Genomic DNA, 25,935 nt, shown 5'->3' with positions numbered 1-25,935 from the left:
TTTAATTAATTTAATATTAATTATATAATTAATTAATATGAGAGTAACTTTGTGAGTACTCCCCACTAATGATGGTCTTAGACCACACCTTTGTGAATAAGAAAGAAAATGAGTTTTCCTCTAATAGCCGTTTCATATCCGAAATTAACCGTTATTAGTGACAATATATATTGTAATGCAATAATGAAACCAACCATTGTAAGAAAATGATTTATGTATTAGTGATTAAATATATCATTAATGACTAGTTTGAAATCTGAAAAAGAGAATAAACAAAAAAAAACTTGTAATCAAAAAATGTTGAGGTTTTTTGTTTTATAAGTTGGTGGGGACAAAACCGCAGATCTTCTGCGGTTTACACAGTTATAATCTTCTTCTGACCTGTGTGTGTGTGTTGCGTCCAAACAAAACACAATTTACACATCATTATAATAATAAACAGCCAACAGATCTTCGTCTGTTTCCATATTTATTCCTTTTTTTTGTCTGATTCAAAAAAAAAAAGAAAGAGTTTTTGAAGTAAAATAAAAAGCCTTAGCAGTTCAACCAATCCTTCTTGAGAATTTCTTACCCCAAAGTTGGTCTCTTTCTTTCATAATTAATGGTGGTAAGTAAAGTAAATATGTATTGGTCTACAAAACTCTGTAGCAGCTTATGTTGTATTGTATGTATCACCCTTGCCTTTTATTGTTTCTTTCTCCAAAAGCCCTAATTGGGTTTTAAAATCTTTTTCTTTTTAGCTTTAAAGGTTTCATTTTTAAAATCTTCTGGACTCCATTCCATTTTCCCCTTTTCCTTTTTGTCTTTCTTTATTTTTTTGTTTGCCTCTCTTTGTTGAATTTTTGAAATCCCTCAATTTTCATTCCTATTTTTGTTCAATTTTGTTTGTCTCTTCTCCTGAGTTTTGAGTCAGCTTTGGTGTGTCTGTGTCTCTTAAATTTTAAACAAGTTTTTTTTTCTCAGATCTTTACCTTCTTCCTTTGACTTGTCTCTCATAGCCTGACTTCTCTCTTTCTCTCTCAGAACTAGGGTTTAATTTTGTTCCTCTGTTTCTTACTTTTTTGGATTCTCCCTCCCTGCAGCTGTTTTACTCTGTTCAAGTCTCAGATTTGACCAGCTGGGTTGAGAATTTCGCGTCTCCTCGATCATAAAGTAAGTGAATTTCACCAACCCCCTTCCTTTTTTTTTCTTATTCAAAGTTTCCTGTTTTAGTCAAATCTGATCTTCGATGTGATATACTTTTCCTGGGTTTCGAGTTGTAAACCAATTTTGAATTTTTCCATTTGTGTGTCTCTGTGTGTGTTGCAGTTAAAGTTGATTTCAAAGAGTGAGACTTTTTGATTGTGCTAAAGAGATCTCTTTTTAGAAACATGTTGAGCAGATGAAGGTTAGTTTGATGAGATGGGTTGTGTATTGGGTCGACCCGGATCATCAGGATCAGTTTCTGGGTCTAGAGACGATGTTAGTACTAGGATTGAGTCTAAACGGCAACAAGTTAACAATGTGTCTGTGACCAAAACCGAGGCAACAGAGAGCACTAGTGCTGCTGCTGTTGTTGTTGCTTCTGCTTCCAATGGTGAGGAGGTTAGTAATCATCACGAAGCTGTTGTGGATCAGAAGGAAGAGAATGGCTTTGTTGTGACAGAAGCCAAAGAGAGGAAATCTAAAGGGGAAAGGAAAAGGTCTAAGCCTGACCCGAGACGAAGCAACCCGCCTAAGAATTTGCTCGGTGAACAAGTTGCAGCTGGATGGCCATCATGGTTGTCTGAAGTCTGTGGAGAAGCTCTAAGCGGATGGCTTCCACGGAAAGCTGATTCTTTTGAGAAGATTGAGAAGGTGAGAGAGCATAATCTGTTTTCGTTTTTGTTCCTTGCAATGATTTTGTGTAATTGAAGTTTGTTGTTTATGTGTTTGTGTGTGTGTAGATTGGATCAGGAACGTATAGTAATGTGTACAAGGCGAAAGATTTGTTGACAGGAAACATTGTGGCGTTAAAGAAAGTGCGTTGTGATGTTAATGAACGCGAGAGCTTAAGATTTATGGCTAGGGAGATTCTGATTTTGAGGAGATTGGATCATCCTAATGTCATTAAACTGGAAGGTTTGGTTACTTCGAGGATGTCGAGTAGTTTATACTTGGTCTTCCGTTATATGCATCATGATTTAGCTGGTCTTGCTGCAAGTCCGGACATTAAATTCACTGAGCAACAGGTCATATAACCCTTGGTGAATTTTTCAGTCACAACACAGAGTTGGAGGCAAATCCTAACCGTGTTAATAATGTCTATGTTTTCAGGTTAAATGCTATATGAAGCAACTTCTCTCGGGGCTGGAGCATTGCCATAGCCGAGGAGTTCTTCACCGTGATATTAAAGGATCAAACCTTCTTATAGATGATGGAGGAGTTCTTAGAATAGGCGATTTCGGGCTTGCAACTTTTTTTGATGCGAGTAAGAGGCAACAGATGACAAATCGGGTTGTTACTTTATGGTACAGAGCACCAGAGCTTCTTCATGGTGTTATTGAGTACAGTGTTGGTATTGATTTATGGAGCGCTGGTTGCATTTTAGCTGAGTTATTAGCTGGTAGACCGATTATGCCAGGTCGTAATGAGGTTAGCTTTCAAGTTTTGATTTTCTTTTGAAGGTTGAGAAAAATGTTTTGAGTTATTCATATGAATTGATGAATGGGTATAATGTTGACGCGGCAGGTTGAGCAGTTGCATAGGATATATAAGTTATGTGGATCGCCTTCGGAAGAGTACTGGAAGAAGATTAGGCTCCCATCTACTCATAAGCATGCTCATCACAAGCCTTTACCGCAGTATAAGAGAAAATTAAGAGAGGTTTACAAAGATTTCTCTCCTGAGGCACTTTCTCTACTCGATACGCTTCTATCGCTCGATCCAGCTGAGCGCCAGACAGCTCCAGATGCGTTGATGAGTGATGTAAGTTTCTTGCAGTGAAATGTTTGGAACTTTATTACAGAAATGAGAGTGGTGTAAGTAGTTTTATGAATGGAAAAAGCTTGAAACTTTTGAGTCTTAGGCGTGTGACTTGATAGTAGTGGTTAAGAACTTCTATGGCTGATTTGTTTTTTGTTGTATAGTTCTTCACAACGGAGCCATTGGCATGTCAACCTTCTGATCTCCCGAAATATCCTCCAACTAAAGAGATTGATGCCAAGAGACGAGATGAAGAGTATAGGAGGTAAAGCTTTCTGTTTCAGTTTGTGTATTCCCTTGTTAGTTGTTACCAACTAGAACCGAATCTAGTATAGATATAGGCTTGGTAAGGTCTCTCAGTTTTAATAGAATATGTATTGGTTTTGGTTATGGTTGCTTGAGAGGTGTATTCATGTGCGCAGACAAAGAGAAGCCCGTAAGGCTCAAGGAGAAAGCGGAAGAAGAATGAGACCCCGAGAACGTGCCCCAAGAGCAATGCCGGCTCCTGAAGCCAACGCAGAGAATCAATCTAACATTGATGTAAGAATTCAAAACAAACAAAAAATGAATCATTTTTGAGTTCCATGTCTGAATCTTTTTTATCTTTACAACAGAGGATGCGTTTGATAACACACGCGAATGCAAAGAGCAAAAGCGAGAAGTTTCCTCCACCACATCAAGACGGGTCGCTTGGTTTTCAGGTGGGATCTTCACGGCGGCTGGATCCATCAGAGATACCGTATAGCACAAACTCATTCACTTCATCTTACTCCAAAGAACCATTCCAGAGTTGGTCAGGCCCTTTGGCTCCCATTGGAGGAGCATCTGACTCAACGACAAGGAGGAGAAACGATATCAATAAGGAGAGAAGAATGGCTTCTAAGGTTAAAGGCAAAAGAATCGTTGTTTGAGAGAGATTTTTATTCATCAGAAAAAATTTCAAAAGTTTCCTTTTTTTTTTGATAGAGAGATACTTTGAGAAAGAAAAAAAAAATCCAATTTTTCCTTTTCTTTTGGTGGGTTGTATGTTTTTTATTTGGTTGATTTGTACAAGAGAATTGACAAAAAAAAGCACACCACTGAAATGAGGGGAAATTATTACATTCTATGATATTTTTATGTAAATTATTTATCTTTTGCTTTTTAATTTCATATTTCTCTTGTTTCTTTCATGCCCTTTAGCCCTTAGTTGGATGATGAAGAAAGTAATCTTTTGACACACATAAATTTACTCTCTTTGGAAGAAAATTTCACAACTCGTCTCATCCTCTTTAATGGGGATAATCACATTCCTAATTTTTAGTATAGTCTAGACGTCATTATTGTAAGAGTTAATCGAGACACCAACAAGCCCAACAAGACAGGCCCAGCTTAAAAAAATTGAGGCCCCTGGTTAATTTAATCACGTGTTGGTGGGGGAGAGAGAGTAGAACGTCGGAAGAAGAGCAAACCCTAATTTTTTGGATTGGAGAGCGAGGAGACACCCCCCACACCAGAGTAGAAGAAATGTGGAGTCGGATTTTCCCAGTAATAGACTTCTATTATTATTCAGTTTGAATTCTTCTTTTTTTTTTTTTTTTTTTTTGGGGGGGTTTATGATGATCTAATCTGAATTGGTTGACATGGAAAACTGCAGCCAAGTCGGTATATACAGGGTTATATAGGATATGGCATTCCAGGTTCTGTTGGATTTTTGGGCTACACAATTTGGGGTAAATGTCAATCTCTCTTGTTTGATTTTGCTTTAAAATACTTTTTTTTTTTTTTAATCGCTTAATATTGCTACCTCAGAATTGAGAAGGAGTAAGAGAAACATGAAGAGGATGGAGGAAATAGTAGAAGAAGTAAACGACAGGATTAATCGTACGACCGAAAAAAGGAATCAGGTATATATAGAGTATTTTGTTAGGTATACCAACCAACCGGCTCGGATCTTTTTATAATGAAGCTGTGTGTCCCCTCTCTCATGTTTCAGATGCTTCTTAGGCAGTATTATTCTGAAGCCCATGAAGGAACCCGCAAAGAAGGATGATGAACCCGCGACTGCTTTTAAAGTGTTTTTATGCTTTTTTTTTTTTTTTTTTTTTCTTACCTCTGAATCCCCTCCTGTGTGTTCCAGAGTAACATAAGATTTGTGTTTGCTATGTTTTATGAAAAAAGATCATCTAATGTGATGTGAGTAGAGGAGTGTGTTTCGAACATCCAACCAACAGCGTCCAAAAGGCTTACATTCTTTTGCGATCTTTCAACTTCTAGATAAAATAATTTGCTTATGAATAAAAATCCAATTGTTGAACAGAAAAAAATAAGGGATAATTAAATTCTTACAAGTTATATAATAAATTATTATTGTCCCGTTTGACGTCCAAAGTTTTTTTTTTTACATCCTTTTTGGTATTTTTAAGAATTCACATCGTAAGCAATAATCAATCTTTCCATACATGTATTATATTTATATACCTACCAAACTTGGAAGAAACATATAAAACTGAGAGAGATCGAGGACAAGGGATTGGAACTTAGCAAGAAACCCTAACTTGTTTCCGTTGCGATCATGAGACCCGTCGTCATAGCTCAGGTAAATTGAGTGGTTTTATTTCGTTTTTGATGGTTAAGAAGAAAATTGAGTGGTTTTATTTCGCTGTTCTTGTATTTGGGTATTCAGCAAGAGACCGTGAGAAAATGGAACAGGTGAGTAAGCAAGCACTTTTGCCTCTCGTCTGAATTCCGACAAGAATATATATAGTTATTAATAGATAGATATCATGACTGTGAGGTGTTTTGCAGGACTGGAAGCAGAAGCAGCTCCTCATAGATGATATTGAAAGGAGGATGGAGGAGAAATATAAGATTTAATTTCTCAAGACCGTTCTCATGGCAGACTGACATAGGATGATGTCATGTGTAATATTTTATGTGTTTTTTTTTCTTTGAGAATGTATTTGCGTTTTGGATTCCTTTCTATGTTTAGATATTTGTGCTTCTTTGTTGCTGTGCTTTGGTGTTTGACGTTTCGTTCATGCTACAAATAAAAAATAATATTGATTTCTCAGTTTGAGAATTTGATCTTTAAATTCTCTCCTCTCAAAGAGTTTGGACACGTCGTCTTGTTTGTTTCTGCCTGCTACAGAGCCCTCTGAATCATCATATGGTCGCAAACTTCTTCCTCTGTCCGAAAATCAGGTTTCTTATTGAATATATTCTGGTTCAGTTTACCTTTCGCGTCGTCCAGCTCTCTGTCTTTTGTGTCCTACCCATATCATCTCCTTTTCTGACTCTTATCATTGGACCTCAAATGGCTTGTAGTTGAGCTTTGTGATTTTCAAGCTTCGGTCTTTTGGCTGTTTCGGTGGGGGTTCTGGTTGAGTCGTAACATTCATTTGGAATGGAAGCCTTAACTGGCTTGCATCGATGAGCACAGTTGCATTGCTTGTTCAAAGGTTACATTAATCTCAGTGGTTTTCTTAAGAGATATGTGAATCATTTCTCATTTCTTTGCTTTAGGTTTTGTCTTTAAGACTTCTTTTAGCACTCTTTGAGGCTGTTTCTTTGGTTTTGTCAACACATATTTCTAAATTGTTGTGGATTCTGGTAGACAAACTCGTGTATGGGCCTTCATTATGCTTCTGGCCCAAATGCCTTTTCTTCTTCTTTCTTCTTCCTCCTACGACACAAAACACTTCTTCTTCTTAAGATTCGTTGTCCTAATAAAATGGTCTTTGAAATTAAAAAAAAAGTATTAATAAAAAATAGATTTGGGTATAAAACTAAACTACAAAATACAATAAAAAATCGTAGCTTTTCGTGTAAAACCCCAAACCCCAAATCAGACGTGTCTGTCTTTGATTCTGCAAGACGAGGAAGAAAGTGTTGTTTGGAATCTCTCTCTCCCTTTTTGGTTATATTCGTCAGAAGTAAATAATAATGGAGGACGTCAGCTCCACGGCGAGTAATGTGGCCCGAGCGATTCTCGCCGTCCTCGATTATAGCTCCACGTCCGACACTCGCAAATCGGCTGTCGAATTCCTTGAATCTGTAATTCTTCTCTTCTTCTTTTTTTTTTTTACTTCTTTTGATCGATTTGCGTCTTTCGTTTATGAATTATGATGTTAGCTGCTGCGCTTGTGGGTTTTTACCAGTGATCAAGCTTTTAAGGGGAAACAAAATATATAATAAAAATTCGAACTTTTTTTAGTTAGATGATTGGTTGGTCACCTCAGATTATGTTATTGTTATATTTGCAAACGACTTTTTTTGTTTGTTAGAGTTGATTGATTGAGAATTTGAGATTGCTGAAAAATTCGAACTTTTTTTAGTTAGATGATTGATCTCCTCAGATTATACTTTTGTTGGTGAGGATTTTGATATTTTGCAATATAGAGTTAGCAATTATATATACTTGTGACGGATTTGTTTTGATTTGAGTAATCTCTGCGGTCTTTGAAAAATACATATATGCAGATAAAATCTGGAGATGTAAGGGTTTTGGCAAATACTTCTTTTCATCTTGTGAAGAAGGAGTGGTCTCCTGAAATTCGTCTGCATGCTTTTAAGATGCTTCAGGTTTGTTGTGCTTTCTGCTTTTTATATATTTTTGTCTTTAATACTTAAAACTGCTCTTGCTGAATGAAACTGGACGGGATCTAGAACTCATCGATTTTTAGAGGCAAGTTGCTTTGTGGTACGGATCCAATTCCAAGATTGTTTTGTTAGTTTCTAAATAGTCAGGGAGGTCAGTTGACAATCTCATTTTATAGAATGAGAAAAGCTTGAGACGCCTGTGGAAAGAATTTGAATGGCAAGTCAAATTTGGAGACTGTCATACCCCAAATAGATCACATATCCCTGTTCTGTAATTTAATCGAACCTCAATTCGTTGCTATATCTCAGTGCAGTATGTTGTGTGCTATCTGATTGTCATAATTTAGCTTCTTAGGAGAGCACAAAAACCTTATTGTGAAGCTATCTTTCCTTTTCAGCATCTGGTCAGACTACGATGGGACGAATTAAGTCCTCCGGAGTGCAGGGATCTTGTTAATGTTTCTATTGAGCTAATGTCAGAGGTTGCTAATGCATGCGAGAATTGGCCTCTTAAGAGTCAGTCAGCTGCCCTTGTAGCTGAGGTACGAGTTCAGATTGCTCTGCGTTTTCACTTGCTGTCATCATCATTGGTGCTTGTTTCCGTTCACTTTCTCAGATTAATATCTTTATCTTATTGCAGATAGTTAGAAGACAAGGACCTGATTTTTGGCAAGAGATATTTACATTATTGACTTCCTTGTCTGCTCAGGGCCCCGTGCAAGTAAAATGTTCTTCCATTTATTTACTTTAACAAATTTTTTTCAGAGAAATTAATAAAAGCATACCTATTCTTAAACGATAGGCTGAATTGGTCTTGATGACGCTGAGATGGCTTCCTGAAGATATTACAGTTCACAATGACGACTTGGAAGGTATTTATGAGTAAAATATACTTCTTTTTGTATTACTCTGTCCGCAGGGTGAAGCTTTTTCTAATCGTGAAGTTTAGATTAAACTAAAAATAATAGGTTATGGAAAGACACATATGCCAACATATGTTAGTTTTGTAATTCTGTATACCTTAACTTTTCAGTCTAGTTATACTCAATCTGGTGAACTCTGGTTTCACCATTATGGTTTAGCTCAGACATTTTGAAGAAAGTACCTCTTGAAATTATCAACCTTACCATTTCTTTTCAGCTCCATCCTCCTTTCTAAGTTCTGTTTTGGACATCTCTTCAGGTGACAGGCGTAGGCTATTGTTGCGGGGACTTTCTCAATCTTTGCCTGAGATTTTGCCTTTATTGTATAATGTATGCCGCCGACTTATTCCTCTTAGTAAAGTTGTTTGCTACCACGGTAATTTGCTGAATATATTAAAATGCAGCTTCTTGAACTACACTTTGGAGCTGCAATAAGAGAAACTGGTAGGCAAAACGTTGACCTGGCAAAACAGCATGCAAATGTGGTTATAGCTTGCTTGAATGCCATCATCGCATATGCTGATTGGGCTCCTGTTCCAGATCTTGCCAAATATGGAATTCTTAGTGGGTACGGATTCATTAACACCCTTGCGGAGATTGTTATATTGATGTCAGCCATGCATTTTTTCTTTACTGATGAAGTGCTCGCAAACTCATAATAGGTGCAGCTGCTTACTTTCTTCTCCTGACTTCCGTCTTCATGCTTGTGAGGTTTTCAAACTAGTCTGCTCTAGGTATGCAACTGGGCTGTTTGATCTGATGTACTTACGTGAGCACACATAGACATCTTTGACTTTTTCTAGCTTTTCTTATCTACAGAAAAAGACCCAGTGATGCTTTTACCGCAGAGTTCGATTCTGCAATTAGCAATTTGTTTCAGATCCTGACGAACGTCTCCAGAGAATTCTTATTAAGATCCTCTTCAAGTTCTAGCGATTTAGATGAAAATGATTATGATTTTGCAAAATGCATGTGTGAAAGTATGGCCTCTTTAGGCTCAACAAACTTGCAATGCATCTCTTCTGATGGTGGTGTTATGGCTGTTTACCTTCAGCAGGTATTGTTAATGTCTTATTTTTGTTACTTAACTGGATGTTTTCAGTGAAGAGGCTGAAGTTAGTAATTGCTGCAATGGCAAACTGAAACAAGAAAAGTTTGATTTTGAACAGTCAAATTTTTATCGTTTTAAGCTGGTCATTTGAAAATTTGAGATCAGATTCTCGTTCTTGAGTGAGCCGAGTCCAATTGTTTACTAAGTGTAGTATCCTTGCTGATATAGTTTGATTGTCTGGCCATTTATAACTTAAAAATCCTTCTCTATATGTTAGCAATAATATTTTGCATTATTAGATTTTATTTTCCACAAATAATCATGTTGTGAATATGTTGCCTTAATCGTTTTTATTTTTGTATAGATGCTTGGCTTCTTCCAACACTTCAAGTTAGGCCTTCACTTCGAGGCACTTCTCTTTTGGCTGGTATGTAACCTTCTTCTTTTGGGAAATTTCGAAGACAAACATATTGGTTGCTAACTTCAGCGTCTTTTCCTATTGAGTTTTAGTCATTGATGCGGGATTTACTTCCAAAGCCCAAGGCTGCGACTTATCCAAGTGGTGAGGGATCATCAACTGGTGGTGTGGTTAGTTCAAGCCAGGTTGATAGTGAAAAGAAAAAGACTTTAAGTCTTATTAATGATGATATCTCTAGCAGTCTACTGGATGTATCTTTCCAGCGGATGTCCAAGAAAGAAAATGTTCCTCCTGGTGTTACTGTTTCGATTGGGCCCCTGGAACTCTGGAGTGATGAATTTGAAGGGAAGGGAGAATTTGGCCCGTACCGATCAAAGCTGGTATATTCCTGAACCAAATGCATTGGGTCAGTGGGTCTTACTTTCCAGACAAACACTTACCTAGAAACTTCTTTCTTTCGTGCAGCTAGAATTGATCAAGCATACTGCTTCTCACAAGCCTCTCGTCGCCAGTACCAAAATATCCGAAAGGGTGATTACACTCATTAAGCAGCTATTGGCTTCTCCAGCACCCCTTCAGGTTTTCTCTCGACTCTCGAGTACTTTAAGTTATTGACTTCCCTTGACAAACACGCACCATTAGATATCTACTATATGGAGGCTCTTCGATGATCTAGTTCATAGTTAAGCTCATGACACAAACATTCACAGGATGTAGCAGTGATGGACACCCAGGACTTAGCACTTGATTGTATTGTGGCAACGATTTTTGATGGATCAAATGAGTTTGCCGGGGGAAGTTCTGAAGTTCATTATGCATTACGTGGAATATATGAGGGTATACTGCAGCATATTCAAATTCCCAAGGTTTTGTTTACTATGTCTGGCCTTTTTTAACACTCGGTATTGTGCTGTTTGATGGGCCAGGATTGCTTCAGCAGCTTCTCTCTTTAAAATGGAATGAACCAGAGCTTATGATAGTGCACGTGCACTATCTGGATGCAATGGGTCCTTTTCTCAAGTATTTTCCAGATGCAGTTGGAAGTGTCATCAATAAACTATTTGAGCTTCTCACCTCTCTTCCACACGTTGTGAAGGTTTGTTGTTATTGTTGCTGTGTATACATGCGCTTATACATAGAAATATCCTTTTCAAAATTTTGACAGTGCAGAAGTCAAGGTTTAGATGAGTTATCTGACGCCTGTTTCTTTGGCAGGATCCAGCTACTAGTATATCTCGAGCTGCAAGATTGCAGATTTGTACATCTTTCATTAGAATAGCCAAAGCTGCAGAAAAAAGTGTTCTGCCTCACATGAAGGTAGCTTTGAACTGTCACTAATTACAGTTAGGAACTCAGATAAGTAAACTCTGGAAAATTGTTTGCATAGTTTTATGATTTGTTAAGCTGGTGTCTGGTTACTTTATCTTGTTAAAACTAGAGCAACAGGGCACCAGCTATTGGTTGGTCTGCATCATTATTTCATTGGTTTAGTTTCGTTCTTGTTGGAACATCTTTGGTTAACTAGAAAACTTATTAACATATTCTTGTGAACCTTGGGTATCATTTTTGTGGCAGAATTCTTCTTTTGCATTTTCTTGGTTGCCTCTACTATAGCACAAAAAAAGTCGTCATCTTTACAGACATAATTTTGCGCAGGGTATTGCTGATACAATGGGGTATTTGGAAAAAGAAGGAACTTTACTCCGTGGGGAGCATAACATTCTGGGTGAAGCATTTCTTATTATGGCTTCCTCAGCAGGGTAATATTTGATTCAAAATGAAGTATAATTGATTGCATATATCCAGCTTCGGATTAGTCATGTTCTTAGATATAATTTAAACCTGGCGCAGAGCTCAACAACAGCAAGAAGTTCTTGCTTGGTTATTGGAACCATTGAGTCAGCAGTGGATCCAACTGGAGTGGCAGAACAATTATCTATCAGATCCAGTGGGTCTTGTTCGCTTATGCTCCAACACATCATTCATGTGGTCTATATTCCACACTGTTACATTTTTTGAGAAAGCACTCAAGAGAAGTGGATACAGAAAAAGCAATTTGAACAAGACCTCTGTGACAACTCCAGCTTCACATCCTATGGCTCCTCATCTTTCTTGGATGTTGCCACCCCTCTTAAAAGTATGCCCTGAAAATGTTTAGTTTAATTCGTAATGAAGTTCCTTAGTCCTATATTGGTATGATTTTTTGTTTTTGTTTTTGCAAGAATAACATGACAACATTCCTTTTTTATATATATACAGCTACTCCGTGCTCTTCATTCCCTTTGGTCACCCTCTGTAATTCAAACATTACCTCCAGAACTTAGGGCAGCAATGACAATGACTGATGCTGAGCGATGCAGTCTCCCTGGTGAAGCAATTCCTAAATTGTCAAAAGGCGTATCGGTTTATGCTGATGGGTCGTTCGATGGAACTAAAGAAGGAAAGGCCGAGGCAAGTGAATCTGATATACGAAATTGGTTGAAAGGTATCCGAGAGAGTGGGTGAGTTTCTAGTATCCTCCTTTTGAGCTAGCCTTACATAGAGTATTTGATAAATCTCTGATTTATAACTCATTAGTGTTTGTTTACACATTTAGATACAACGTGTTGGGCCTATCAACAACCATTGGGGAGACATTCTTTAAATGCTTAGATGCTAACTATGTTGCGATGGCACTCATGGAAAATTTGCAGTCGATGGAATTCAGGCACATTCGGCTGTTTATTCATACCTTTATAATCTATATAGTCAAATCTTGTCCCGCGGATATGTGGGATTCATGGCTAGGAATACTTCTGCACCCATTGTTTATCCACTGTCAGCAAGCTCTCAGCTCATCTTGGGCCGGTCTTCTGCACGAGGGCAGAGCAAAGGTTCCGGACTTAATTGGCGTACAAAGTGGATCAGACATGAAACTTGAAGTGATGGAAGAAAAACTTTTAAGAGACTTAACTCGGGAAATTGCGACTCTCTTTTCAACAATGGCTTCTCCTGGACTAAACAAAAGACTTCCGGTTTTGGAACATTCAGGCCGTGTTGGTCGTGTGGATATGTCTACTCTCACAGATTTACTTGCGTTCAGATCCAACTCTATGGTGGGGTAAGTATACTACCCCCTATATACTTCAGATTAAAAGTTGTTTGATAAAATCCAAAATAACGGGAAAAAATGAATTGGATTGTAGTTTCCTCCTGAATCACAAAAGTGTAGCTCTACCAGCACTGCAGATCTGTTTAGAAGCCTTTACCTGGACAGATGGAGAAGCGACCACCAAAGTCTGTTGTTTTTGTGATGTTGTTGTTCTTCTAGCTATACTAACAAATAACGTGGAGCTACGAGAATTTGTTTCAAAAGATTTGTTCACAGCAGTCATCCGCGGCTTAAGCATGGAGTCCAATGCCATTAACAGCCCTGATTTAGTTAATATATGCCGTGAAATATTTATCTATCTTTCTGACAGAGACCCAGCTCCTCGCCAGGTGAGTTTAAACCAGAAACATTCATGGTTGAGTCCTTTTGCCTGCTGTATGATACTTCATTTACCTTGGCTTTTGAGTTTTGATCATGTTTATTCTGATATTATCAGGTTTTGCTTTCGCTCCCTTGTCTCTCTCCAAACGACTTGCATGCTTTTGAAGAAGCTGCAGCCAAAACTTCCAGTCCCAGAGAACAAAAGCAGCTTATGAGGAGCTTGTTGTTGTTAGGTACTGGGAATAGCTTAAAAGCACTTGCTGCTCTAAAAAATCTGAATCTTATAACAAATGTCACGGGTATGCCAGGTTCGCTTCACATTTATGATCTCTCTTTTTAAACAGAGTTTAAAACTTTACTTTTCTTCCTCGTTTTTTTTTGGCATTCAGCAAGATCGCGCCTACCCGCAAGCGCTCCAGAAACAGTTGGAGCGAGTGTTCTGTGAGATGAAGCCATAGGAGTTCTTCCAATGATTGGAGAGTTGTAGAGAATATAAATAGAGTTTATTTGAGATGTAACAACAATAGAGATAGAGAAGCAGGTTTATGTCCTTAGGTTATATTACTTTTACTTGATAAATTTCGTAGGTAAAAGAGATAATACGATACAACACGGAAAAGATAATATAATACGATTCAAAGGTTTTGTGATATCGATTTTTACAATCGGTGAATTCGTGATTTCAAAAAAGAAAAGTAGTAACTGAAAGAACATCGAAACATCTTTGGTACTTGTCAGCTCTCTACTATAACCTCTTAACGCGGTCTTTGTCATAAAAAGAAATCAGATTCTAAAATCAGAGGACAATTTACATGTGCAAATGACATTTATAGTAATACTAGCAATCGATCCGCGCGTAGTAGTTAGATGAAGGTGTATTCTGAGTTTTGTTGTGTATATTTTTTTTGGTTTTTGTAAATTCATCTTTACGTTTGTTTTTGTATTTAGTTTTGGTTGCTTATGTTGTTTTGTTGGATATTTTAATAAAAATATGTTTTGGAGTAAGTATAATTTAGTTTGCTGTTTTAAAGAAAAAATGAGATCATTTTGTGTGTTTATAATGCTTTTAAAACAAGTTATTATTAGAAGTTAACATTGTTTAGTTGAAGTTGTTGTTTTGTTGTAGCTGTTAGTTGTCATTAATTTATTATTATTTTCTATTTTGTGGTTGGATTGTTATTTAATATTTTCATATGTATTTCGTAAACTGTTGGAGTAATTTTTTTTGTCAATGTTTTAGTGTTTGGAGTGAAAAATATTGTGGATTTTATTAAGAAAAATAAATAAGTTATTTATTGTGGATTTTATTATCAATTTTCTTTCTAGGCTATTTTTGTTTGTTTCATTCAGACCCAATTTCTCTGTAAGGTTTATAATTTGTGGGTTAATTAGACTATTATTTGTATGTTATTGAGTTGAAATTGATTTGTTCTTTTTCAAAATCCGATGTCCTCGTGAACGAATAGGAGAAGAGCAATTTTCCGATCTAGAGGTCTGTTTGAGGATTAAACTTATGTCTTTGATGCTCGTAATTGTTTTTTTCAGTCATTCCTATCTTAACCGTTTTTCCTTGATTTTTTTTTTTTGGGGTTTGCGTATTTGGTTGATTCGTTGCTCGCTTCGCATCTATTGGGGATATTTGGTTATCCCTTGTTGATTTTGTTAAAGGTGAATGTCAAGTGGGTTGCAAATTTGTTTATATGAAAATATGTTGGCTTTTTTTAAGTTTCCTAATTAAGTTGTGAGTTGTTTTGTGTTATTTGTTGTAATTTTTTTCTCGTTTGTCCTGTGAGTGATTTTGTTTTATTCGATGTAAGTTGTGTTTTGGGGAAAATTAATTTTCTTGTTTATCTTGCTGTAATTTTATAAAGTCCAAATTGTTTTTTTGTTTCTTCGTTTGTCTTTTTCATATAATTTTGTGTTACGGTTATCTGATTATGACATTCATATATCTGAATCTTCTTACTTTATTAAATGTGTGTTCATCTCTTTGCGTCTTTGTCTTTGGTGATGGATTTGTGAAGTGCTGCCAAATAATTATTTTAACTAATTTGTAGTTGTGTTTCCTTGATTCTTTGAAAGTAAGGCCCATAAAATTTGTAAATGGCTTATTAAAATTTGTAAGGCCCATAAAATTAAATAAGATGTGGCTGACGTGGCAGCTGAGGTGGCTGCACCACGAGTGAGAAAAGCTAACTTTATATATATAGATATCACTGCTCTAATTTTAGCCAGCAATTATGCATTGCGAAAGGAAATAAGCTAGTTTGTATTATAAGTTATGATACCGCCATGTTGTATAGCAGTGCGCGTCCTCAAACACTAGTTGTGTTTTGCCTATCCGCAGGTGCGACGCATTGCCAGAGGGAACAATAAGGCGGGATATCTGCCGGATTTAACCCCAGCTCAGAAATGTTTCGGCCATATTCCTGGTAAGATACATTTCAACTAAAGATTATACTTCTTTCTCAAACTACTATTTCCAGAGAACGCAATGAAACATCATGAGGAGGGTTACCTGAAGATCAAGGAACAATTGCATACACATCTTGTCTGTTTCAGATACATTCTGGTCAGATAAACTTGATGCTGCACCTGCTCGTTTCTGTGCATTTTGTCTGTGTTTCTGAAGCACTGTCTCTCTTTTTCTCGCCTGCAACATATTTACCGCATTTTACTACACATAATCCAACCATATCTACATCTTTATAGTAATAATAAGAATTTGAATACGATTTTCAGGAAAAAAGATTCTGGTTTTGGTTATAGCTACTAGGGTTATTTGTCTATTCAACTCCTGTTGTTAAAATCTATAAGATTTGTTTTCTTTTTCACCAACAAATCTTCTTTTTTCTTGCATATTGAAAAATGATGAGAACATTAGATGTGTTTTCTATCTTGATTTATAAAAGCTAGGGTCTCACTCACTTGTTTATTATACTTAGAAAGTGTTTATAACAAAAATACTTACCTCGCTAACAAGTTCAGCAGCTAATTCATAATAACGCCTGGAAATTTCAGTGACAGTGCCAAGCAATAACTCCTCCTTTGTTTCGTGGGTCAAGTAATGTCTAGCCTTATCTCCCTCCAAAAAGTCCTATTAATACAAACGATGCAATAATTCACACTTCAGAACTCATCAGTCAAGTAATTTTGAACTTAAAACCACAACTCCAAAGCTACATGAATACCTTTAGTGGACGCAGTAGTCCAATGACATACGGTGAGTGCCTGACAGGCAGTGGTTTATTAGGCATCATAAATGTTGCGGTTATCCCCCGCAGCTGCCTTAGGCCCTATAGGAAAGAAGAAATCATTTACCACTAATACTAGAATATGTACAGATAGTAGGATTTTAACTGTAACCTATTCAACTATAAAGCAAACTGTATTCAACACTGTTCTAGCAGATCTTGAAGTGCATAACTTAAAAAAGGGGTTTTTCTTTTCTCCATGGCTTTACCTCAACAGATTTATCAACAATGACTTCAATTATTGTCTTGGTAACTAAAGGTATGACGTTCTCTAATGATTCTCCACCGTGTAACATGCTCTTCCTCACCACATCCAGAACTCCAGAGGAGCATGAGGATAAATGGTGTGATATATGTCCAGCATAATCGCCACGAACTTCTGAGACTAGACAATGTACATCATGTATAACCTACAAGGGAGGTAACATGTAAATGTAATTTCAAACGATCAACCATATGATCTATGTAACCAGCATTCATGTATGTGTGTGAAAATCAGATAGTTCGAGTTTACTTGGTTACCATAGCAATTTTTTCACTCTACTAAAATAAAAAGTTCACAACAAAATAAATTTGAAAACAGTTATTAAGCTATATCCAACAGAACATAATTGCAGAAATCTCAAAGAACTCCAAAGTAACTGAGAAACAATCCACATAAAAAGTGACTTACATATATAAAGTCTTCTGCAGTGGCTGAAAGTGCCCATTCACATCCAGGACTCGGGCTGGCATTACTCTTTCTAGTATTCACGACAGATGACACCCAATTACAATATCTACATGTTATCAACACATTATCAAAATTAGAACTGAAACAAAAACTAGTCAGAGGTGATAATATTAAAGTCAAATTTCACAAACCTGGAGAGAAGCTGCAAGGTCAAGCGAAGAAATTTATCAGCAGCAGAGAAAACGAGAACATCTTCTTTCCAGCATGATCGCAAGCTTTCCAAAAGAGTAACGCTCTGTCTGAGCATTAAGTTGGGCGAACTCGGTTTATCTGAGTCAGAATCCTGAATGAAAACAAGAGAAGAGGAAGTAAGAGCAGAATCCAAGCCTCCAGCTATCTCCTGAAACCTGAAATTATGTATTTTCGAGTTAGAGAATCTGAGAAGCCAGTATTATAATGGTAAGCCAACAGCCATTTATTATAACTCTCAAGTACCTGAGTGAAAAGTACACTCCCACATTCCATTGTTTCATGAATTCAATACATATAGCTTCAGCTCGAAACTTGGTTACAGCAGACCTTGACGGACAATAACCTTCACAAAAAGTATATGGTATGAATATTCTGAAAATAATCTAAAATATAATTTCACCACCAACTCCGATAATAATGTAGATCAGTTACTCTACCTTCAAGATATGCCAAGAAATCCAAGCTTGCCTTGTAATTCTTCAAGAACTCGGTAGGCCTTCCAGGAGAAAATGCTCCTGGTTTGACTTTCTGGATTGCCAAAAGAACTTCTTTCAGGATTGAATTTGCCAAGAAGTTAAAGACATGCAAACCCGATTTGTCTGTTTTAACAGCAAGATACAAGAAAAGTGTACAATGAGTGAAATATACCATGAAAAGAATCAGAAGGAAACAATGTCACATTAAAATATGAAGATAATAAGCCATGAAATTTAGGTTACTGTATAATTGCGTAAAATCCTTCTTAGAATATATAACAGGAAAACTTCTTTGCCAGAGAAAAATGGAACTTTAAAAGATGATTGGAGATCTACAAAAACTATGATCACACAGAGATTTGAGCGAATTACCCGTTGAAGATATTTCTAGCAGCAATTTACAGTCCTTTGCAATAAAATGCTTGATCTGTTTGTAATCGTTTTCAAGTTCATCTCCAGATATTCCAGTAGCATCCGCTGATGTTTCATGTGAAATAATTTTATGTATAAATGGAGCCACAATCGTTGTACGAAAAATTTCTTCTGCATTATTGGTGTTATCAATGGCAGCATATGCACGTAAGCAGTTGTAAAGGACGCTTGTGTCGCTGTTGTTTAGACCATCAATGAAACAATGACCCAGGTTAGCATCCAATAACACACTAGCGATCTGAATACTCTTCTCCATGTTCTCAATGAAAGGCAAGTTCTGTACTGACATAACATAACAAGATAGTAAGCATCAATTGTAAGACTTTATACTGTCTTCTGAGGCCTAACAACTACACTAGAGTTTTAGCAGAACAAGAGAGATTACACAAGCTTAAGGAAGAGTAAAAGCATGATGAAGACCTGTGCATGAGCCATATAAAACTTGAGGCGATTCACTTCACTAGCGATTCTTTCCAAAAGCATGCTCTGTGTTTCTCTCATGGTTGTTCCATCTTGCTCCGTGGGAATTTCATCACTCATACAACTCCTTACCAAGGATTTAGCATCCTCGTTTTGCCAATGACAAGGTGTAGTTGGTAGAACTTTAATTAGCTTTTCAACCTACATTGTACAATTAAGGATCACGCATAGATAAAACACTTGCCCAGTGAAGATTCAATAAACTAAAAATCATGAGGTACCTTGGAGACCACATGAAACGTATTAAGCAACAATTCAAGAACCTCCCTGGAAGCAGCAGCATCGGAACGTTGATGCAATCCATTCCTAAGAGAGAAAAGCGCGGCCTCAACAGATCCACGAAACCCAGTGATCTTCTCACGGAGCTCAAGGAGAGGGGCGCGCATGCGGATAACAGCGGCATCGATATCCACGAGCTTAGTGCTCAAATTAACGAAATCGGCGTAGTCTCTATTGATTAGGTCAACAAGTTCTCGGTTCAGGGATGCTAGGTGTGACCGGAGCTGGGATCGGAGAGTGTCGAAGGGAACGAAAGTGCGGAGCTCTGAGATGTAGGACTCGGAGTCGAAGCCAGGGGAAAGGAAGAGGGAAGGTTTGAACCATAGAGGATGGGAATCGTAAGGATCCGAGAAGAATTCAGAGGCGGATCTCGGCGCTGACGACGGCGACGGCGACGGCAACGGCAACGGCAACGTCGCGACCAGACCTGACATTATTCGATTCGCTGTTTCCTCTGTGTGGGGCAGGTATGGAATAATATATCTGTGTTGTACTACGTGCCGAATCCAAGTCATAGAGCTGAACTGCGTGTCGGCTTTCTCAATTTACTAAACCGGAAATTCTAAAATCCGGTTCGGTTTGGTGCAAGTGAGAGAAAAACTGAAAGAAACCGGCCTGATAAATTCTGAGGCGTGTTGTATAAACAAGTTACTGTCATGGCCCTTGATGACTCTCTATCCAGATGCATATGGTTCTTGCTTGAATAGAGAATTTGATTTCTTCTTGATTTTTTTTGCTCAATTCATCACGGTTTGCTTGATACAACTTGTTAGGTCTATCAACAAACAACGGAAAGATGACATACAGTCTTTAAATTATTAGACGCTAGCTAACACACCCATCATTGCAGCTTCAAATCCAATGGCTCCTCATCTGTTGTGGATGTTGTCACCCCTCTTAACGTTAGGTATTCTTGTTTTATGTTCTTAAGTTATTTACATTTACTTGTTACATCCATTAATAAGTAGAAGAGATAACACAATACGTACACACACGGACGAGGACAATCTACTCTTTCAAAAAAAAGCTTCCATACGTCATATAGGAGTATAGAATTTTACTGTCGAATAAAATAGTAGGCTCACAGACTATTTTTGTACTTTTGTCTGCTTAATTTCTCTACAATTAATATATAACTTGTACTTTAACGTGGAGCGCCATAATTAGATCTTATATGCCAATTATGGTACTATCTACGTAAGACAGTTGTATTTGTATATTGGTCTCACGAGATCGGATCATCAATCATGGTTAATTTAGCTAAATTAAATGTTAATTTTGTTAAAACATGTTGTCGGCAGAAATAATAATATAGTTTTAGTACGTATTAACAAACTACGTACACGTATAATTAATAAAAAAAAATGCCAAGTTTCATATTTGCCAATATGGTTCTTAGGAACGTTGTGTAGTAATACGTCTTCCTTTTCGATCGTGGACCAATATCGAAGATCATACTGTGCTTATGACAATGACGAAATTAAAGAAATCTAGAGAAACAATAGAAACCGGTAATACGAAACAAAAAGAAGAAACCTGTTTTACCTCGAGTTGGAATTCAGTGGGAGAAATTCCAACAAAAATCAAAATCTGCCGAATAACTTATGTTATGATCTTCTACATCCTAGGTCGAATCACATGAAATGGCGACAACGCATTGGTAATCATGATAAAATTCATGAGATATCCGTTGAACACAAGATCCATATGAACTTTTGTCACCTTCTAGGTTCAGACCCCCCAAACAAAGGCTACATTATTGATATTTTTTCTTTTATAACTTGTTTTGATAACTACAGTAAGTAAATGATTAATATTATCATCTACGTTCTGCTTAGGCTAAAATAGCAGCTGCTTCCTATGGGATCCAAAAAAAAACATTGTTTTCCAATTTTAATAGATGTAAACAATACATAAACACAAGAAAAGAGTAAAGTGTTTTGTTTCTATTAAAAAATAAGTTTCTTATTATGTCCCAGCAGATAGATAATTGTTATCACTTATCAACATCTCTGTCTGATAAATAAATGAGAGAAAAAAACAAAAATATCACCTATTCAGGAGATTGATTGTCTACGACAAGGTCCACAGTAACTCTGATATAAATCAAGAGTCCAGAATGATCTAGCGAATCAAAATAACGGCTATACAGCCGCCTAATCATTTAATCTTATTTCCTTCTTTGTTTTCTTTTAATTATTTTACGTTTGCGTTACGAATCCTCTTTTTTCACATCTCTCTCTCTCAACGCAATCACCCACCCTACACGTGTCTCTTCTTCTTCCTTCCCCCCAGTCTCGCTGTGAAATTGTTTGTTTCTCCGGGCGAAATCAAAAATCCTTTTAGCTTTCTCTTCGGGTGGGTAATTCGTTTCTTTTCCAATCGCGTCTCCGTTTGTGTTTTTTTTTTTTTTTGCATGAACGAACGTTTAGAAGAAGAATCTCAGGTTTAGCTTCGTAGCTTTGCATTTTCTTGTTTAATCTTTCTCTGTATCTATCGTCCTTGTCTCGTATTGTTTGTGTCTTTCGCTGCTGCAAATCACAAATATCCTTATTATTCCTTGGAAGCCCTTCAGGTTTGCCATTCGGATTTCTCACCCTCTATATATTAAATTTTGGCGATTCTAGATTCGTTGCTTTGTTTCTACTTTTACAGTTTCAGATTTTGCCTTCATTGTTAAGATCCTTGTTGCGGTTGCTGATTCTGATATTTTGTTTGGTGTTTTAATAATAGTAATACAGGGAATTGTGGGAATGGAGGGTCCTGAAAGATGAGATATTTTTAATAATACCCCAGTCAGATATTTGTTGAGGTCTTCATAAATTTTGCTTTCTGAAGATACAAAATTTGAAAGAAGTAAAAAGAAAGTGGTTCAGGAAGATGACTCTTTTAGATTCTGTTACATCTAAACTGTTGTCAGTGTCAACCTCTGATCACGCCTCCGTTGTTTCACTTAATCTCTTTGTCGCTCTTCTATGTGCCTGTATCGTGATTGGGCATCTTTTGGAGGAGAATCGATGGATGAACGAATCCATTACTGCTTTATTGATTGTAAGTTCTTTTCATCCGTCCCATCCTGTAGGCGTAGAATGGTAGCTATAGATGTTACTGTGGGAGCTTCTCTCGTTTAAATGACTTTTCAAACATTTGGCTGTAGGGGCTTTGTACTGGTGTCGTCATTTTGTTGATTAGTAGAGGGAAGAACTCACATTTGTTGGTCTTCAGTGAAGATCTTTTCTTTATATATCTTTTGCCACCCATTATATTCAATGCAGGGTAAGTTTCTTTCTACATCCATACTGATCATTTTACTTCATGCTTTTGATGATAGGTTCATAGCATTTGATAGATCTTTTCTTGTACTAATTGTTTTAGTTGGGTTTTGTACAATAGAGTAAAAACAAAGAAATATCCGTTTATTTTCAGAAAATCTTACTGATAAACGTTACATTAAATCATTTTCTTAAGATATGTATTATTGCTGATTCTATGAATATGCTTTCGTACACCTGCTTTGGATGTATTTGTGATTGTGAGACTGCAGAATAGTATGTGGCTATAACGTTTATAATCAATTTTAGTTTGATTTTATCCTACCTGTTAATAGAGGGGGCCCTGCTATGTCTTTGTCGTAATTGCAGACATGGTTGATATTTTTTCTTTCACACTATGTTTTCAGATCTTTCTGTGACCCACAGTTATTATTTCTTTGTCCTTGTATATATATATAGGTTTCAAGTAAAAAAGAAGCAATTTTTCCGGAATTTTGTAACTATTATGGCCTTTGGCGCCATTGGGACTGTAGTTTCCTGCACCATAATATCTCTAGGTATCTCACTCCCCACTTCTTGTAAATGGCCCTGTTAAAAGCTTAGTTCGGATTAGTAATTTTGGTACGTAATATTCTTTTGGTGTTTGAAACAGGTGCAATTCAGTTCTTTAAGAAGTTAGACATTGGGACCTTTGACTTGGGTGATTTTCTCGGTAATGCGTTGACAAGTTTTCCTTTTATTTTATTGCTATATTTTATTGATATCTGTTCCTGAAGACTCGATTTATTTTGTGTTTATTGATCAGCAATTGGTGCCATTTTTGCTGCAACCGACTCTGTATGCACACTGCAGGTAATGTGATTAGCCAAATTTCAGAAGTACCTTCAGGCCCAGAATCAAAGTGTATTTAACATGTTCCTTTGTGACTCAGGTTCTCAATCAAGATGAGACACCTCTGCTTTACAGTCTTGTATTTGGAGAGGGCGTTGTGAACGATGCCACATCTGTTGTGCTCTTCAATGCAATTCAGAGCTTTGACCTCACCCACCTTAACCATGAAGCGGCTTTTAAATTTCTTGGGAACTTCTTCTATCTGTTTATCTTGAGCACCTTGCTTGGTGTTGCAGTAAGTCCATTTTCTTCTCTATACTGCTCTTTCTCCTGGCTACTACTTAACACCATCTACAACTACAAATTCGTTGTTGTTCATCGTTGTGCAGACTGGTCTGATAAGTGCTTATGTCATCAAGAAGCTATATTTTGGAAGGTAGATAATTCGCTTTAGCTTCATATGTGCATAAGCCTGTTCTGTGATGTGGTCTAAAATGGATATATTTCTTAGGCACTCGACTGATCGAGAAGTTGCCCTCATGATGCTTATGGCATATCTTTCATACATGCTTGCTGAGGTTAGATTCCTGGAATCCTGATATTACTTCCATAATTTAGGCATAGAGACATTCAGTTTTATCTTAAGAACACGTTATTGATGTTATTTTGTTTGGGTTGCAGCTATTTACCTTGAGTGGTATTCTCACTGTATTTTTCTGTGGGATTGTGATGTCCCATTACACCTGGCACAATGTAACCGAGAGCTCAAGAATAACGACCAAGTAATACAATCTACATTTTCTCCATCTTTTGCGTTAAGACAAACAGGGTTTCAAACATTTCCCATCTTCAATACTTTCTTACCTTCTATGCATATACGATGATACAGGCATGCCTTTGCTACTTTGTCGTTTCTTGCTGAGACTTTTATTTTCCTTTACGTTGGAATGGATGCATTGGACATAGAGAAATGGAGATTCGTGAGTGATAGGTATGGACACGCGTAGAAACATAAATTCTCTTTTTGTTCATTGAATATTTGCATAATCACCATGTTAAACATGTTTGGTTTTGGACAGCCCGGGGACATCAGTTGCAGTGAGCTCAATTCTAATGGGTCTGGTCATGCTTGGAAGAGCAGCTTTTGTTTTTCCTCTTTCCTTCTTATCAAACTTGTCCAAGAAGACTGAGGGTGAGAAAATTGACATCAAGCAGCAAGTAAGAACAATCTACTTTGCCTATTGTATTCAAAGGTTCTGAGGAATGTTGTTGCTTATTTATCTTCTCTCACCTATTGTGTAGGTTGTGATCTGGTGGGCTGGTCTAATGAGAGGTGCTGTATCTATGGCTCTTGCTTACAATAAGGTAAATTGAAAGCTTAATGGATAGCAAACAACCACATGGTGATTGGGGAATATCTAACAGATCTGGTAACTTCTTTATATATATCTGTGCTCTCTAATGCAGTTTACAAGATCAGGGCACACGGAATTGCGGGGTAATGCAATCATGATTACCAGTACTATAACTGTTTGTCTTTTTAGCACCATGGTAAGATATCTCCCACTCAGGTTTGGAATACTGGAAGCAGTTTCTCTAAAGATAAACCAGTCCAGAAACCGAACCAAATCTTAACATGGCTAAAAAAGATTTACCTTTTCTGTATACAGAAACCCGAAACCAATTCCCTTATATATTCGGGATCATTTGCACCTAATCCTGTTTTAGTTTATCTGATACCGGACACCTGACATGTATTTTTGTTTCGACTGGTTTCAGGTGTTTGGTATGCTGACCAAACCGCTGATTAGATACCTAATGCCACATCAAAAAGCGACCACCAGTATGTTATCCGACGATAACACTCCAAAGTCAATCCAAATCCCACTCCTCGATGGCGAACAGCAAGATTCATTTGAGTTACCTGAGAGCCACCATGACGTGCCACGACCAGACAGTCTTCGCGGGTTCCTCATGCGCCCCACACGCACTGTCCATCACTACTGGAGACAGTTTGATGATGCCTTCATGCGTCCAGTGTTTGGTGGTCGCGGTTTTGTTCCCTTTGTCCCTGGTTCTCCGACTGAGAGAAGCACCCATGATCTCAGCAGACCTTGAAAGGAAAACTTACAGAAACTTATTAGAAAAACCCAATAACTTTTTCGTCTTCCTCCTTATGTTCCCTGATTCTGGTTGATGTAAAGGATTTTTTGGTTCTTCAAATTCCTTTATATTTTCTTATGTAAAGTTATTAATTGAAGAAGCTTCTTACATTTTGAGAGACGTGTGGGGCTCCTGTAGAATACTACTATTAGTCTTTGTTTTGTTTAACAAAAAAACTTCACTTTCTGTGTTAAGTATATGACCTCATGGGGTTTGTTGTTGTTGGTCAGAACTTCGAACTTGAGATTGCTTTGATCTCACGTTTGGTATATGATGGTTTGTTACGATTGGGTTCATTTTTGTTGGCCATGGGTCCGAGTGGTATATTTTGGTTAGGACCGGTTTCGTTAGAATGTAAGAGTGATTTAATTAGTCTTCAAAATTTGGAGAACCGAAGTAGTAATAAACCGGTTAATTGGGCACGAGGACATGCCA

At 37.2% G+C, this 25,935-nt stretch overlaps 4 protein-coding genes and 1 long non-coding RNA gene across 23 annotated transcripts; 4 read left to right on the top strand and 1 right to left on the bottom strand.

The window, feature by feature from the left end:
• The first annotated feature begins 357 nt into the window (after positions 1-357).
• LOC104744633 (putative serine/threonine-protein kinase At1g54610) lies at positions 358-4,090 on the top strand. Of its 4 annotated transcripts, none has more exons than XM_010465711.3 (9): positions 358-607; positions 1,083-1,152; positions 1,309-1,836; positions 1,926-2,210; positions 2,296-2,613; positions 2,710-2,946; positions 3,108-3,208; positions 3,366-3,483; positions 3,558-4,090. In XM_010465711.3, exons 3-9 carry the CDS (start codon positions 1,402-1,404, stop codon positions 3,852-3,854), a joined length of 1,791 nt encoding a protein of 596 aa, XP_010464013.1. In that variant the 5' UTR covers positions 358-607; positions 1,083-1,152; positions 1,309-1,401; the 3' UTR covers positions 3,855-4,090. The 4 variants fall into 4 exon arrangements, 3 of the variants coding, with proteins under 3 accessions (XP_010464013.1, XP_010464012.1, XP_087345119.1); XM_087488993.1 differs by lacking the exon at positions 358-607 and adding an exon at positions 667-928; XR_015582498.1 differs by lacking the exon at positions 358-607 and having other exon boundaries at positions 650-1,152; positions 3,108-3,272; positions 3,313-3,483.
• A 241-nt stretch (positions 4,091-4,331) lies between these two features.
• On the top strand, positions 4,332-4,835 carry LOC104744632 (uncharacterized). Its single transcript, XR_760655.3, has 3 exons — positions 4,332-4,470; positions 4,580-4,655; positions 4,735-4,835. It is a non-coding gene; the product is annotated as an uncharacterized LOC104744632 (long non-coding RNA).
• A 603-nt stretch (positions 4,836-5,438) lies between these two features.
• Positions 5,439-14,038, top strand: LOC104744631 (protein HASTY 1). 11 transcript variants are annotated; one of them, XM_087488161.1, is made up of 24 exons: positions 5,439-5,530; positions 6,155-6,312; positions 6,882-6,978; positions 7,405-7,506; positions 7,872-8,066; positions 8,165-8,245; positions 8,327-8,396; positions 8,707-8,777; positions 8,852-9,015; positions 9,110-9,181; positions 9,267-9,504; positions 9,863-9,925; positions 10,009-10,296; positions 10,382-10,495; positions 10,627-10,753; positions 10,843-11,012; positions 11,132-11,233; positions 11,573-11,676; positions 11,768-12,053; positions 12,176-12,417; positions 12,513-13,016; positions 13,102-13,396; positions 13,504-13,687; positions 13,778-14,038. In XM_087488161.1, exons 4-24 carry the CDS (start codon positions 7,498-7,500, stop codon positions 13,831-13,833), a joined length of 3,435 nt encoding a protein of 1,144 aa, XP_087344287.1. In that variant the 5' UTR covers positions 5,439-5,530; positions 6,155-6,312; positions 6,882-6,978; positions 7,405-7,497; the 3' UTR covers positions 13,834-14,038. The 11 variants fall into 11 exon arrangements, with proteins under 11 accessions (XP_087344287.1, XP_087344280.1, XP_087344281.1 ...); XM_087488154.1 differs by lacking the exon at positions 6,155-6,312 and having other exon boundaries at positions 6,799-6,978; positions 7,923-8,066; XM_087488155.1 differs by lacking the exon at positions 6,155-6,312 and having other exon boundaries at positions 6,799-6,978; positions 13,504-13,621.
• Positions 14,039-14,154: 116 nt separating this feature from the next.
• Positions 14,155-19,851, bottom strand: LOC104744630 (conserved oligomeric Golgi complex subunit 2-like). 4 transcript variants are annotated; one of them, XR_015582160.1, is made up of 13 exons: positions 19,177-19,851; positions 18,896-19,096; positions 18,416-18,757; positions 18,005-18,166; positions 17,811-17,910; positions 17,507-17,722; positions 17,316-17,421; positions 16,852-17,052; positions 16,580-16,684; positions 16,360-16,485; positions 15,907-16,041; positions 15,606-15,817; positions 14,155-14,226 (listed from the first exon to the last, which is right to left on the bottom strand). XR_015582160.1 is itself a non-coding variant. In XM_010465706.3 (12 exons), the coding sequence occupies exons 1-12, from the start codon at positions 19,666-19,668 to the stop codon at positions 15,704-15,706; spliced, it is 2,295 nt and encodes a 764-aa protein (XP_010464008.1). In that variant the 5' UTR covers positions 19,669-19,743; the 3' UTR covers positions 15,485-15,703. The 4 variants fall into 4 exon arrangements, 2 of the variants coding, with proteins under 2 accessions (XP_010464008.1, XP_087344291.1); XR_015582159.1 differs by having other exon boundaries at positions 18,416-18,752; positions 19,177-19,687; XM_010465706.3 differs by lacking the exon at positions 14,155-14,226 and having other exon boundaries at positions 15,485-15,817; positions 18,416-18,752; positions 19,177-19,743.
• Positions 19,852-21,332: 1,481 nt separating this feature from the next.
• LOC104744628 (sodium/hydrogen exchanger 2) lies at positions 21,333-25,796 on the top strand. Of its 3 annotated transcripts, none has more exons than XM_010465703.3 (15): positions 21,333-21,592; positions 21,968-22,285; positions 22,392-22,510; positions 22,966-23,063; positions 23,159-23,218; positions 23,312-23,358; positions 23,438-23,632; positions 23,727-23,773; positions 23,849-23,915; positions 24,019-24,119; positions 24,227-24,328; positions 24,417-24,555; positions 24,640-24,702; positions 24,805-24,888; positions 25,117-25,796. In XM_010465703.3, the coding sequence occupies exons 2-15, from the start codon at positions 22,115-22,117 to the stop codon at positions 25,453-25,455; spliced, it is 1,632 nt and encodes a 543-aa protein (XP_010464005.1). In that variant the 5' UTR covers positions 21,333-21,592; positions 21,968-22,114; the 3' UTR covers positions 25,456-25,796. The 3 variants fall into 3 exon arrangements, with proteins under 3 accessions (XP_010464005.1, XP_010464004.1, XP_010464007.1); XM_010465702.3 differs by having other exon boundaries at positions 21,364-21,809; XM_010465705.3 differs by having other exon boundaries at positions 21,412-21,592; positions 21,976-22,285.
• The last annotated feature ends 139 nt before the right edge of the window (positions 25,797-25,935 follow it).

The sequence above is a fragment of the Camelina sativa genome, chromosome 15 (genome assembly GCF_030686135.1).
Source record: "Camelina sativa cultivar CO46 ecotype springtype chromosome 15, ASM3068613v1".
NCBI lineage: Eukaryota > Viridiplantae > Streptophyta > Magnoliopsida > Brassicales > Brassicaceae > Camelina > Camelina sativa.
This window is presented reverse-complemented; position numbering and strand designations above follow the sequence as displayed.

What these genes read in the sequence shown, in the direction of transcription:
- LOC104744633 (XM_010465711.3), top strand. Translation starts at nt 1,402, where the DNA reads ATGGGTTGTGTATTGGGTCGACCCGGATCATCAGGATCAGTTTCTGGG. An exon ending in CAGATGCGTTGATGAGTGAT is followed by an intron (nt 2,947 to 3,107) that starts GTAAGTTTCTTG and finishes TTTGTTGTATAG; the next exon opens with TTCTTCACAACGGAGCCATT. An exon ending in CGAGATGAAGAGTATAGGAG is followed by an intron (nt 3,209 to 3,365) that starts GTAAAGCTTTCT and finishes TCATGTGCGCAG; the next exon opens with ACAAAGAGAAGCCCGTAAGG.
- LOC104744631 (XM_087488152.1), top strand. Translation starts at nt 6,868, where the DNA reads ATGGAGGACGTCAGCTCCACGGCGAGTAATGTGGCCCGAGCGATTCTC. An exon ending in ATGCTTTTAAGATGCTTCAG is followed by an intron (nt 7,507 to 7,871) that starts GTTTGTTGTGCT and finishes GTCATAATTTAG; the next exon opens with CTTCTTAGGAGAGCACAAAA. An exon ending in CTGCTCAGGGCCCCGTGCAA is followed by an intron (nt 8,246 to 8,326) that starts GTAAAATGTTCT and finishes CTTAAACGATAG; the next exon opens with GCTGAATTGGTCTTGATGAC.
- LOC104744630 (XM_010465706.3), bottom strand. Translation starts at nt 19,668, where the DNA reads ATGTCAGGTCTGGTCGCGACGTTGCCGTTGCCGTTGCCGTCGCCGTCG. An exon ending in CGTTTCATGTGGTCTCCAAG is followed by an intron (nt 19,097 to 19,176) that starts GTACCTCATGAT and finishes TGTACAATGTAG; the next exon opens with GTTGAAAAGCTAATTAAAGT. An exon ending in GACTACTGCGTCCACTAAAG is followed by an intron (nt 16,486 to 16,579) that starts GTATTCATGTAG and finishes TTGTATTAATAG; the next exon opens with GACTTTTTGGAGGGAGATAA.
- LOC104744628 (XM_010465703.3), top strand. Translation starts at nt 22,115, where the DNA reads ATGACTCTTTTAGATTCTGTTACATCTAAACTGTTGTCAGTGTCAACC. An exon ending in AGCTCAAGAATAACGACCAA is followed by an intron (nt 24,120 to 24,226) that starts GTAATACAATCT and finishes ACGATGATACAG; the next exon opens with GCATGCCTTTGCTACTTTGT. An exon ending in TTTGTCTTTTTAGCACCATG is followed by an intron (nt 24,889 to 25,116) that starts GTAAGATATCTC and finishes GACTGGTTTCAG; the next exon opens with GTGTTTGGTATGCTGACCAA.